The 12,688-nt window shown below is 41.4% G+C and overlaps 1 protein-coding gene across 1 annotated transcript; it reads left to right on the forward strand.

Moving 5' to 3' along the window:
- Positions 1 to 8,354: 8,354 nt before the first annotated feature.
- Positions 8,355 to 12,394, forward strand: GHSR (growth hormone secretagogue receptor; the record flags this gene model as incomplete). Its single annotated transcript, XM_080349709.1, has 2 exons — positions 8,355 to 9,108; positions 12,090 to 12,394. The coding sequence occupies 2 exons, from the start codon at positions 8,355 to 8,357 to the stop codon at positions 12,392 to 12,394; spliced, it is 1,059 nt and encodes a 352-aa protein (XP_080205835.1).
- Between the last annotated feature and the right edge of the window lie 294 nt (positions 12,395 to 12,688).

Raw genomic sequence — 12,688 nt, forward strand, 5'->3', positions numbered from 1 at the left:
ACCACCACTACAGAGATGTTCCACACCAGCTCAGCCATGGCAGGTGGGATGGAGGATACTGCAGGTCTGGTTGCTTGAGGCTGGGACTGGAGATCAAATTCTATTTGTGGTCTCCACTGGGACCCAGTCTTGGATATCTCAGCTCCTCTCAGCCTTTGCAAGTCCTGGTTCCCTGATGCCCGTGGAATTACTCTGGAAGTTTTTGTTTGAATCTGAGTTGTGCAAGAGTGAAAGGCCATCAGAAACTCAAACTGCACATCTTCATCTCATCTAACAAAGCACTTAAGCACCTAATTAATTTTAAGCACATGAACAGTCTGACCAAATCAGAGTATTTACATGCTTGAAATTAAATATGTGCTTAAGCATTTTTCAGGATCACGGCTTGAGAAAACACATTAGCCTGTCTTAATCAGGCTATTGTACGTCAAAACAGCTGCTGAAATGGCACAGAAGAGGTTTTGAAATCAATCAGTATTTTGATCAGCACATTACGAGAGTGCCTATTTACCTAATTGCTGTGCTGCAAAGATCTCACCAGGCTTCCAATAGCTTCAGTGATGTAGTTGCCATTACACTTGTTGACAGCAAGTACTTGATCCAGAAAAAAGGTGTTTCTCTGTAAATACTGAATTCTATTAGACATATCCACAAATTAAGTATGACATGGTTCTTCCATGTTTATTTGTACTGGCCTGTATTTGGTACAGAATAATACACCCTGATGACTAATATATTAAGGAAAACTTACAACTATCCATGCTTAAACAAGAACTGCAATTCGGGTAATGCTATTTTTATTTTTAGGAATGGGTGGCAAATTTTAATAACTTTTTTTTTAAACCATGGCCACTTTATATTTTAACTCTATGAGTAGAACTATTTTATAGTAAAAGAAAAAAAAAAAAAGAGATTTGCAACTGTAAGCTGTGTGGGTTGGATCCACAGCATACATCAGGTAGCATTAATGAGCACATCTGCAGCATTGCCAGTGGAGTGGTACCGGTTTGCACCATGAATGCATTTTGACCAACTTCAGAGTAAACAGTATGGAAAAGATGGTGAAAGTGGAAAAAAAAATAATTGGAAGGGAAGGAAGACAATTGTTATGTAAATGTGACTTTACATCAAAACGATGCCAGGAGATAATCTGCTTGTCTGTTTTTTAATGCACTAAGATTGCCATGGGTACCCTCATGTTCACCTCCACGTTCTGGTAATTAACAGACCTTGAATATTGGCCTAATGAGTAAACACACATCATTCATCTTACTACTCTGCCAACAAGAGGAAATGAATAGACACGAGCCCCTGCATCTGTTTCATCATTCAGAAAAGGAGGTTCTTTGCTTCACTTAAATACCTGTGTTTGAGCAGCAAGAAAAAAAATCAGGAGTAGCCTCCATTGGACAGGTTGGGGCAAAGAAACATGCCGCTGCAAGCCTAAAACGATGAGTTTTAACTTTTGTCTGCTGTTCTAACATAACATCACATATGCTGTTTTCAGTGATAATCAAATATGTGAAATTTGTCATCATTTACTGGAACACTTGGGTTTGCCTCATTCTCAAATAATCTGTTTCAACAGAGAACAGAAAATATTTCTACAGTTTTCTTTCTGATTTCAGTATTTAATTCAGAAATTTTCTGCCTGCTAGAAAAGTCTAGAGAGAACAAAGCCATTCCCTACGTATCTGGATGTCTGCTGCACTGGAGAAATGGGCTTTGTAAGTTCTCGGAAGTAGACTAGGCTTCTGGATCTCAGCAGAGGATTGACCCATGTTATCAGGTTTGAGGTGGTTTTTAGCAATACTGAAAATTTAATCTTTTGTATATAGAAATGTTATTTCAGGAGCTTATTTGAAAGAAATCTTATCTGAACTGTGAAAAAGTGTTTCAGATTTACTGGTGGCAGTTTAGAGTCAGAAATCCTTCCTTAGGACTAAGGACCAATTTGTGTCACGTAGGAGTCATGGCTCCTAGAAAGGACTGGAAGGAAACCGTGGGGGACTCCACAAACTTGCTGCTGATGCTAAGACAAACAGTCTGTTACAAACAGATATTTCTTCCTCTATGTTCTCTCCTCAACTCTCAATATATAACACCATGCCAGCTGTCGCTTGAGGAATGCTCCCTGGCATTATCTTCCTTTTTTCTCTAAATGTACATATTTTTGGTCTCTGCATGCAGAGCATATCTCAGCAGGGATCACACCAAATAATCATCTTTCTGAATAATCCAAAGGCATGCTTGCCAGATACTATCTTGAGGAGAGACTATCTAGCAATATCTGACAGGACACGTTTGAAGATGAATGGAAAGATATAGCAACTTCTGTTTGTACATTTGCACCCTGAATCATGCTTTTCATCTCACTTTATGTTGAATGGCGAATGTAGCAAATTTTTGTGGATGGAGGCTGTGGTAACATGTGAATATTGTAATTTTTCTACATTTTATATAAAAAGTTTTTAGTAAATATTTATTTTGTCTTGCAGTGATTATTTGTGTCATACTATGGCTTCTATGATGACAACTCAGTTGGAAATAATTTCTCTGACATGGGTTGGTATCAGTTATAATCCATTAAATGCCACAAATGGTTGCAACACAAAGGACATCATTCAAACTAGTGAGCAATGCCATATCGTACAATGCCATAGAATGCACTTCCAGACCCTAGATGGTGAACAGCATCTGGAAGCAGTACACTGAAGAAAAACACTGAAAATGGTCTCATGACCAAAACCCTGAGCACTTCCTTTGAGGTCCTTCTCGTATTCCAGGGCTTTGGCAATTACTTAAGCATTGGGAAATCTATTTAGTATGGAAATACCTAATTCTTATCCATTACCAAACTACATTAGAAGACCATTTACACAGATGTTGTAAAGCAGCAGTAAACTGGAGATCCCCTAATGCTGAAAACAAATGCATTCGCTGCCTCAAGAGCACACAGGGGATAGTTTGGTCTATCCACTCCACTTCCAAAATTGTACCACCAAAAAAAAGAAGAAACTCAAGCAGACCTTGGAAACTCAACAGGGTAGGAAGGTACCATCTAAGCTGACCCCAGCGCTGAGACAGGAGAGGGGCAGATTCCATCCTGCACCTGAAGAGAGGGGCTGTAGCTGGTGCCACAGGGGGGCAGGTCCTGGGGGACAAACCCCCAGGAAAATTGCCCCCACCTCAGCCACCGCCATGGGCTGTTTCCCTCTTTGTGTTCCTTTTGACATCGCCTTCTCTTACCAGTTCCCAATATTCTCAATGTACTGGGCTCTGGTGGATGCCCACGTCTCTGTTCCACACACTGCACATCTACGTGATTAACAAAAGGATGCTTGCCTCTCTAATGGACTCATAATCTAAATACATTTCTCCTCGTGTTTGTGTTAGCCTTTATTTGGAATAGACGGGCATTCCTCAGGCCTCAGTAATCAGACAAGTAGATCTCTGTGTGCAGCTTTCCCCATGCACACCGAGCCCCACTGGAACCAGTACACCATAACCAGGGAGGAGCAGCCCCCTGACCAGAGCCCCAAATTGCAAGGATGCCCACAGATTTCAAAAATAAATTACTCCTTCCAGAGAGACTGCTTTTATTTCAGCAGAGGGCTCTCTCTTTTTCTGGTGTTTCCATGGGAAAGGACAGGCCAGCTAACTGGCTTTTATTGTACCTTTCATTACTTCATGGAAACAGACTTCTATTTTTTGCCTCTCTCTGCTTTAGTATTAATAAATGTAATTATTATTGTTTGTATTGCAGCAGTATTCACCACCCAGGCAGGATGAGGGATGCATTTGCTGTATTCCATGTAAACAGTTAAAAAGTCTGATTCAGTTACTGATATTTTGAGACTCATAATTTTAGTTTTCATATTACATGTAAATATTAGGGTCTAAGAAAAGACTGAATGTGATGATCAATAAAACATAAACAAGCACAGAGACAAGATCTCATTCATCCCTCCAAAGCACATTGTGCCATTCAGTAGAAGAAATGGGAGGTAAATTAGGATATTGTTGGGTCTGATCCAATTTTCACAGGTTGGGTTTTTTTTCCACATAGAGTTAGAGGGAAGTTTATAGCAATTTTCATCAGAATTATCCAACATTCAGTTCTCCATTACTTTTGTGTTTTCATTTGCATTAATGGACTGAAATTGCACACTATGTGATGTTAAAAAAATAATTCCTTTTCCTCTGATTAGCAGGGTACCACAGTTAACTGCCTGACCACGGCACTTCTGCAGATAATCCAAACCTATATAGATATCTTCATTAATTTCTTCTGAAAGTTTTGGAGGTCACATCGAGTTGGGACGCTGAGTCATGACAGAGATGCTGTCAAACTGCTCGTGGTCAGTGAGACACTGCAGCTTATGGCAGGAACCTTTAAGTTTAAGCAGCTCCCCATCTCTATGGGCTATTCTACCAGAGTTAATATAAATCACACTCCTTGTCTTTGATACACATAATACTTTTGCACTGAACACATCACATATGTACCACTCACAGCATTGACACACATTACAGAATCCAAAGTTGCTCAAACTGCCTTTCAGAAATTGGCAGTTTAAACGCAATAGAATCCAAGGCACAAATTCGTCCTCAAGACACGTTAAAATTTGTCTGAGTGTGAATTCTTTGGCTCATATTATTCTCAATTTCTATCAAGTCATGGGTATTTAGCCCATACAACTACTGGGCAAAGACAAAGTGGATTAACTGCAGATATTTGCTAGTGAATTGAGCCAAGTTATCACACTCCATTTAACATGAGACAGAAGTATCAACAAGAAAGTCTGATTTGGGATAATTAACTATGCAATCCCACCCTGCATGTTCTGGCACTAACAGAGCTCAAAGCATCATGAATATTCATAAACATAAGTAAGTCAGGTGAGAATCTCCGTCCAAAGCCAGGAGAGCTTTGAGTCAAAACCCACAGATCTTTAGAGAGAATGTCCAATGATATATATACATAAAATGCAAGATACTTCTCCTGTTACTCTTATGCTAGAAATTATCTAATTAACACTATGTACTTATAACCTAGAGTAAACAGACCTGTGACTGATGAACCACATTGGTGAACAAGTCTAACAAAGGGACATTAATGCCCAGAGTGTGACCCAGCAGCACAACAAACTGAGCACAGCTTTGCTAATTAATAAACTAGCACTGTTTTGGAGTCCGCTTGCAGACATTTACTGCCATATAAGCAACTGTAAGTCATTTGAGCACATTCTGGGTTTGATGTTATTAAGTTGAATTACCACTATTTCATCAGTGCTGCTTACTGATGATAGTTGCTAAACCGTAACCTTTGAAAGCACACACCAGATGCTACCTTCTGTTCTTAAAATACATTTATAAGAAAAGGCAAAACATCTTCTGCCCCTGGATATAATCAAGAAACTGAATTTGCTTTTCTGCAAATTGTTGGAGATGCATAATTTTTCAAGGGGAGATCTCTCCTCCGAAGCCTGTTTTCCACTTTCTTCATCTCTCCACAGTAAAACCATAACCATTCTATTTCAAAGCCTTCAGATATTTCCACGACAACAAACAATGATATAAACAAGAATTAAAACTTTCTTGGATGAGCATGGAAAGAATGGAACATAGGAGAAAGATTTCAAAACTCCATAAACAGAAACTCTCTTCTACCTTATCTCCAGTGCTCAACACAGCTTTAAAGCCACTGAAGAGAAGCATGAATATTTTAGGAGCTCCATGAAAGGTAAATGTCCATTATAATGTGGGATTTAAAAAAAATATTTAAAAAATATCTGTTTTGTTCATACCCCCAGTTAGTGAATAAAACTGTGAATAAAAAGGACTTAACTTCTGCCTCTTTTTCTCAATTTCTCTCATTCCAATAACATCAATGACTTCAACCTTTTCTGCAGTTAAGGCAGCATATGCAAAGCAGAGGCAGGAATTAATTATCATGCAAGTTTGTAGGATGTCAATTCTTTATATCCCATCAAAACCTGGCTTGCAATTGCCAAAGAAATTAGAAAGAACCAGAAAAATGGAGCTGCTTTTCCCCTCTCTCAGCTGACTTATTTTCTGGCCCTGACCTGATGAAGAAAAGGCAGCCAGAGAAGCCCTTGACTCATGATGCCCTTCAAACAAGAAGAGGAGCAGTATTCCTGGATTCAAAGCACAACTGCCATTTCTGATCCAAGTGGCTCATGATATCAGACTCTCAATTAATTCAGTGTTAATTCGTTGCATTACAAGCTCAAGCTGTCCAGAGTATATAAATCTGGTGCTACCTCACTTTTGGCTACTTGGTTTTGCTGCACACACACTTGAGTTCAAGTATTGTTTTAATAAGGAATACCCTTTTTTCTGGGAAAAAAAAAAAAAAAAAAAAAAAAAAAAAAGCAAAAAGCTTTTCTCTCCCTAGGGAAAGGGAAATGGTCATTTATGACAAGATAGAGCTCAGCAAAACCTGGAAGAATTTCATGAGAATGAAGGATGCTCTCTACACAGAAAAGTCACATTTATAGCTTCAGGCCATTTTTCTGTCAAATATCAACATCCTGGAGCTAATGCCACTGGTCTGAGAATTCATTGCTGGGCCGGGGGGAAAGAGTCAAATAATTCTTTATAATAATACAAAGCATTTGGCAGCCTAAATACAGAACCAGTCACCAGCTCCTCTATAATATAATGCAATGTCATTTAAATTAGATTGGACACAAAATTCTAATATGAAATAACTGTACATTGTTGGCATACAGCTCATCATTTTTCTTCAGAAACATAAAAAACAATTATGTAGGCAGTTAGATAAACAAAGTGGGAAGCACGTTAGGCTCTTTCTTCTTTTCAACTACAATTAATGTGTAGCCATCCCCCATAAAATTTAGCAACTGTTGAGTAACTTGCTACAAAACTGTCTCACAGTTCAAGAGCAGGAATGATAAATAGGGATTCCAGAGAAACTGCAAAAATATATCATCCAAATTAGGATACAGACAAAGCACTAAGGCTTATGCTTGCATTATTACAGAAAGTAAATTATAGAAGAGAGGCGCATTCAGAGGCACAGGCAGAGTCACACAGTGTCGTGTCACACTCCGCTTATGCTCTATCATTTAAGCTCTGCAGCTATGAAATAGCAGCACTAGCAGATGGTATACACACGTATGTGAATGCACTCTGAAAAAACAGCATAAAACTGTACCTCAGATGAATTAAGCTAGATGCTAGTGTGGATTCAGAGCACTGGTTGCTACCTGAGAGATGGTGCACAAGGGAAGGGATGCAGCCCCTCTAGATGAAAAACAAGAGTGAAAAATGGTCCCACTCCACAGGGACAAGTTGGAAAGAAAGAGAGATAACCCCCCTTTCCTGGTGTGCTGGGGGTCTCTTTACTGTCCCTCATCTCACCTTGTGCTGCTTCCATCTTATTTCTTCTCAGGTGCAATATAATCCTGTAGTACTATGTAGGAGTCTGCAGCTGGGGAAACACACAGATATATGTGTCTGTGAAGGGCAGAGCCTAGGACAGCAGAAACGTGCTCAATCAAAATTTAATTGTAGGTAAATCATACAGAAGAGGGTGATTACTGCATCTTCACTCAACTGGAGCCTTACCGGGCTCCTGCCAAGATCCAAGGGCAGAGCAAAGGTACAAAATGAGGAAACAGTGATTGCAGCTTTCCCTGTGTTTCTGCACCCATCATTACGTTCCCATGTACCCCGTGAGGCTGCGTATCCCTGCACATCACCGATTTGTTCTGCACAGAGAAAACGCACTGAAACTACCAAGAAAAGGAAGTTACCGCTGTTCAAACAGCACAACCGCCCTTTGCAACAGCGACAAGTGGGAACCGCACCTGTCAAGCACACCCGCGCAGGCAGGAGCGGTGCGGGCAGCCAAACCTGGGCAGGGAGCGCCTGCCCGCCACTGCCTGCGGGTCAGGAACGCCGGGGGCGAAGCCTCCTATGCCGGGGGACTTGTGAAGAAAGTTTAAAAGCTGATGCTGGTGCGGATTTGGCAGCTGCCAGGGGTTTGCGCTGCGGGGCTGAGCTAGTTCTTCATCCCTGCGGCTCCGGATCCCTAGCAGAGCCTCGGGGCAGCGCGGGAGGGCGCGGGACCGCTCCGCACCCGCGGAGCCAGCGCGCCCACGTCTCCTGTGACGCGTCGGCGAGTGCCAGCCCTCCCCGGGGCCGGGGGGAGCAGCAGCGCCCGGAGAGAGGCGGAGCGGGGCCGGCTCGTCCCTCCCCGCCCTCCGCACCTGCCCAAGCAGCACAGCGGAGGCACTGGCCGGGCTGCGCGGGGGCGGCTCCGCGGGCGCGCCGGGCGGTGATGCGCAGCCCGCGGCGGCAGGATGCGAGAGGGGAGCGCGGGCGGCCGCGGCGCGGAGAACCGGACGGGCGCCGAGCCCCCGCTGCACCTTTTCCCCGCGCCCGTGCTCACCGGCATCACTGTCGCCTGTGTCCTCCTCTTCGTCATCGGGATCATCGGCAACCTCATGACCATGCTGGTGGTGTCGCGGTTCCGGGACATGAGGACCACCACCAACTTCTACCTGTCCAGCATGGCCTTTTCCGACCTGCTCATCTTCCTCTGCATGCCCCTGGACCTCTTCCGCCTCTGGCAGTACCGGCCCTGGAACTTCGGGGACCTCCTCTGCAAGCTCTTCCAGTTCATCAGCGAGAGCTGCACCTACTCCACCATCCTCAACATCACCGCCCTCAGTGTGGAGCGGTATGTTGCAATCTGCTTCCCCCTCCGAGCTAAAGTGATCATCACCAAGGGGAAGGTCAAGCTGGTCATCCTCTTCCTCTGGGCCGTTTCCTTCATTAGTGCTGGACCCATCTTTGTCCTGGTGGGAGTCGAGCATGAGAATGGCACTAACCCCATGAGCACCAACGAGTGCCGAGCCACGGAGTATGCCATCCGCTCGGGGCTACTCACCATCATGGTCTGGACCTCCAGCATCTTCTTTTTCCTGCCCGTGTTTTGCCTGACCGTGCTGTACAGCCTCATTGGGAGGAAGCTCTGGAGGAGAAAGAGAAAGAACATCGGTCCAAATGCTGTCATCAGGGATAAGAACAACAAGCAAACTGTGAAAATGTTAGGTACGGCTCTTTTTGCTCTGTTTTTCCAAAGGATGTGTATGTTTGTGTGTGTGAGAAAGACTGAGTTCTAGTAGTTCCCTACAGTTCCATCTAAAGGAAAGCATTTATTGAATATGTTTCATACAAAAGGCTGCACCTCAAGGTATTAATAGAATAACTCTCCCCCTTTGTTAGACTTGTTTCTAACTGATCTGAGCTGGAGACTCTCAAACAGTTAAACAAATGTTAGTAACAATCACTGACAAGGACAAATGCTACAGTTACCATTAGCTAGTGCCCTGGAGATTTTTGAACATTTTTGCTCTTTGGTTGTGGATACCGATGTTATTTACAGGAGGATAGTTTATTTGACTTTTAAACAAAACTAAACCCTTCTCAAACCATACAGTTGAGCTGCAGGATGTGATATGCACGTAGTTTTCAATTTTACATAAAAAGACTATCGAGCTTTTATCAAATTTGAGTTATTTACTAGGATGGCTCTTAAAGCTTATGAAAATTAATCTGCATTTTTATATGAGCAAAACACCAGCATGTGCTGAACAGGGAGCACTGCGTCTCCTTTGAGGTCTGTGATCCTGTAAATTCTCACTGACTTTAAGAAAACAGGATCTAGACGACAGACATTGTCATTCCTAACTTTGTATATTTACATTGCTGAATGGTTTAAACAACAGATCTTATTGGCACACAGAAGCACGAATTTTAACATGCTAAGCCAGTGCATGTGGTGGGAGTTTGATGCACAAAACCAGAAAGTTTTTCTGCAGTTTAGTGTCTGAAAACTGCAGAATCCTTCTGCTGCTGCAGAGTTTTCTTCAAGCAAAAAGTCCTCCGCAGTGCAAGTCATCCTGTGGATTTCGGTGGGGATGAGGTGCTCTGCATGGAGAAGGTTTTGTGGGCAGCAGCTCTGATGCGCTCGTTTCAGCCAGGTTCAAGAGACGGGCTAATGAACTAGATGAAGAGGTGGCAGCGTGTCCTAAGTTCCTTAATTATTAAATAGGAGCCTAACTGATTTTTTGTTCATGTCCTGCTTTATTACTATGCAATAGCAGGAAGATTAATAAGACCCACAGCATTCTTTGTGCCCTTTCAGCTACATTTTATGATAGATAGAATTACTTCAGTCTGGTAAGCGTGACCTTGGAAGTAATTCATCATTTACACTTCTAGTGTTTCAGGATTATGAATGTCTACTTACAATAAATAAATTGCTAGCATATATTACTACAGTATTTATAATTTTGTGCACTTAACTACAAAGAATTTTGAAATAGTAACTGTTTATTTCTGCCCTGAACTAGTGCCACAAGCACTACAGTATTTGAGACACCCGTGTGGTTTTCTTTTCCTTTTATAAGGTCTGAGAACAGCAAGACAGTGGCAAGAGTGTCTTTTGACAGAGAGCCAATATTCTCTAAATGATAACAGTCTGATGTCTGATGGAAGGATGGAAAGAAAAGCAGTTAGTAAGGGCTCTGTACCAGCAGATGCTCAGTGCAGTCTGCTCTCATTAGTTTTAATGTTCTGCTTAAAATTTAGAAGGCACATTGTAAGACTTTAGTAAGTCATGGAACATCAAGTAAATGGGATTAGCATCAACGCTTCTTTTAAATTGTAGAGAAAGGTTATACTTCTAGGTCCATAATTAAACACCGAAATGTATAGCCTGACTTACAAAGGAGCTATCATGTTCTGTTCCTATTGAAATCCATGTGATTCTGCATGCCTGAACATCAAACTGCTGAAAGCCTGACTAGCGGTATGCATGCCCACATGTGAAAATATTGACTATGCCTAAAATTCTGTTCATAGTGATAATCACGATAATATTCTTTACATGGATTAAACTCTAGAGCATAGCTGTGAGCTAAGGAAACAGTATCTGAATTTTGTAGGTGAAGATACTGAGGAAAATGTGGAAGTGGTTGGCTCAAGAAGATGCAGAGCTGGAAAACAGATGATCTGAATCTCAGCTCTGTGCTTTAGAGTCCACCACAAGTCCTACATAAGTATCTATTCAAACTTGGGAATACTCGTTCAGAAAGATTTTTGGGGAAAGGTGCCTGTAGTCACCTCCCTTAGCTCTTTTAACTTTATATCTGCTGTGACTTGACATGAGCAACTAGGGTTGCTAATACAAGAGAACAAGTTAACTGGTAAAAATTAGAATGTCAAAAAACCCTGCTTGAGTTTTCTTGTTTTTCTCTTTCTGCTATATTAATAGATACACTCAAAGCAATATGAAAAATAGTAAAGGTCAATAGCACACAAGAAATAAACAGAAAAAGTTTCCCTTTCTCTAGAATGGAAATTCAAAGGAGACAGTGCTCAAAGATACACACATTCCTATTATTCTGCATGTGTCCTATTTCTATATAAATGCAACCACAGTGATAGTGCAATGTTACAAAGATATAAATATAATTATGCAGTTATATATTTAGTTTTACTCTTCTTGGAATAATTCAAATTCAAAAAAATGGACAGTCTGAAGGGATGCACTGCTGTCTGTTCTTACCTTGACATATGTGCTCTACAGGTCCAAGTTCCACTGGTTTGTTAGATTTTTGGGCCTTTGCCTTCAATAATTTTGCTTCCCAGCAATTCTTCATTATGAACCACAGTGTTAAGTCTATCACATTATATATAATTTGCTCTTGTTAAACACTGCAAATCATTGTTATTTTTTGTCAGCATTCTGATTATTTAATTCTGTATTTACAAAATCATATGTTTTATAGTTCAGAAGTACTTCAGATTAGTCGTGCAGCCTACAGGCAGCCTGTTTAGATATGATCAATGTGTATTAAGTATTGCTAATTTATACTCCCAGGGAATGTATTGAGAGACACAAAACTGAAAACTTACAGGATGCATTTTTCACTCTTCATGATTGATTTGTTAAAGAAATAGAATGATAATCACCTGTATTTTAATACTCATACTTAACACAATTTCTTCTGCTGTTTTTATTTTAGTTGTGGTGGTATTTGCTTTCATACTCTGCTGGTTGCCTTTTCACGTAGGACGATATTTATTTTCCAAATCCTTTGAAGTTGGATCCCTGGAGATCGCAGTGATCAGCCAGTACTGCAACTTGGTGTCCTTTGTCCTCTTCTACCTTAGCGCAGCCATCAACCCCATCCTCTACAACATCATGTCCAAGAAGTACCGAGTCGCTGCTTGCCGGCTCTTTGGACTCAAACCCCTTCCAAAGAAAAGACTCTCCAGCACAAAGCAAGAAAGTTCGCGTGCCTGGGCAGAACCGAGCGTTTTCACATGACACGTGATTTCCAGCACCAGAGCATCACTTACCAGTATCTCCCAGAGAGCCATAAGGGAAGAGAAAAAGAGTGAAAAACACAAATAGAAATGTTAAAGCTGTATTTTTTTCATCATCTGGATTTGCTGGAAGATGTAACACAGGCTGTTAAAGATTTAAAATAAAATAACTAAACTTTGAGACTATAAAAGGAGAGACACGGTCACAGAATTTGGCAACACTCAAGTATTATTTTTCTGCTGCTTTTGACCATGTGTTTTTTTGCACTGACTTTAGCAAGAGAGCTAGGCTTTA

Source organism: Nesoenas mayeri (assembly GCF_963082525.1).
Source record: "Nesoenas mayeri genome assembly, chromosome: 9".
NCBI lineage: Eukaryota > Metazoa > Chordata > Aves > Columbiformes > Columbidae > Nesoenas > Nesoenas mayeri.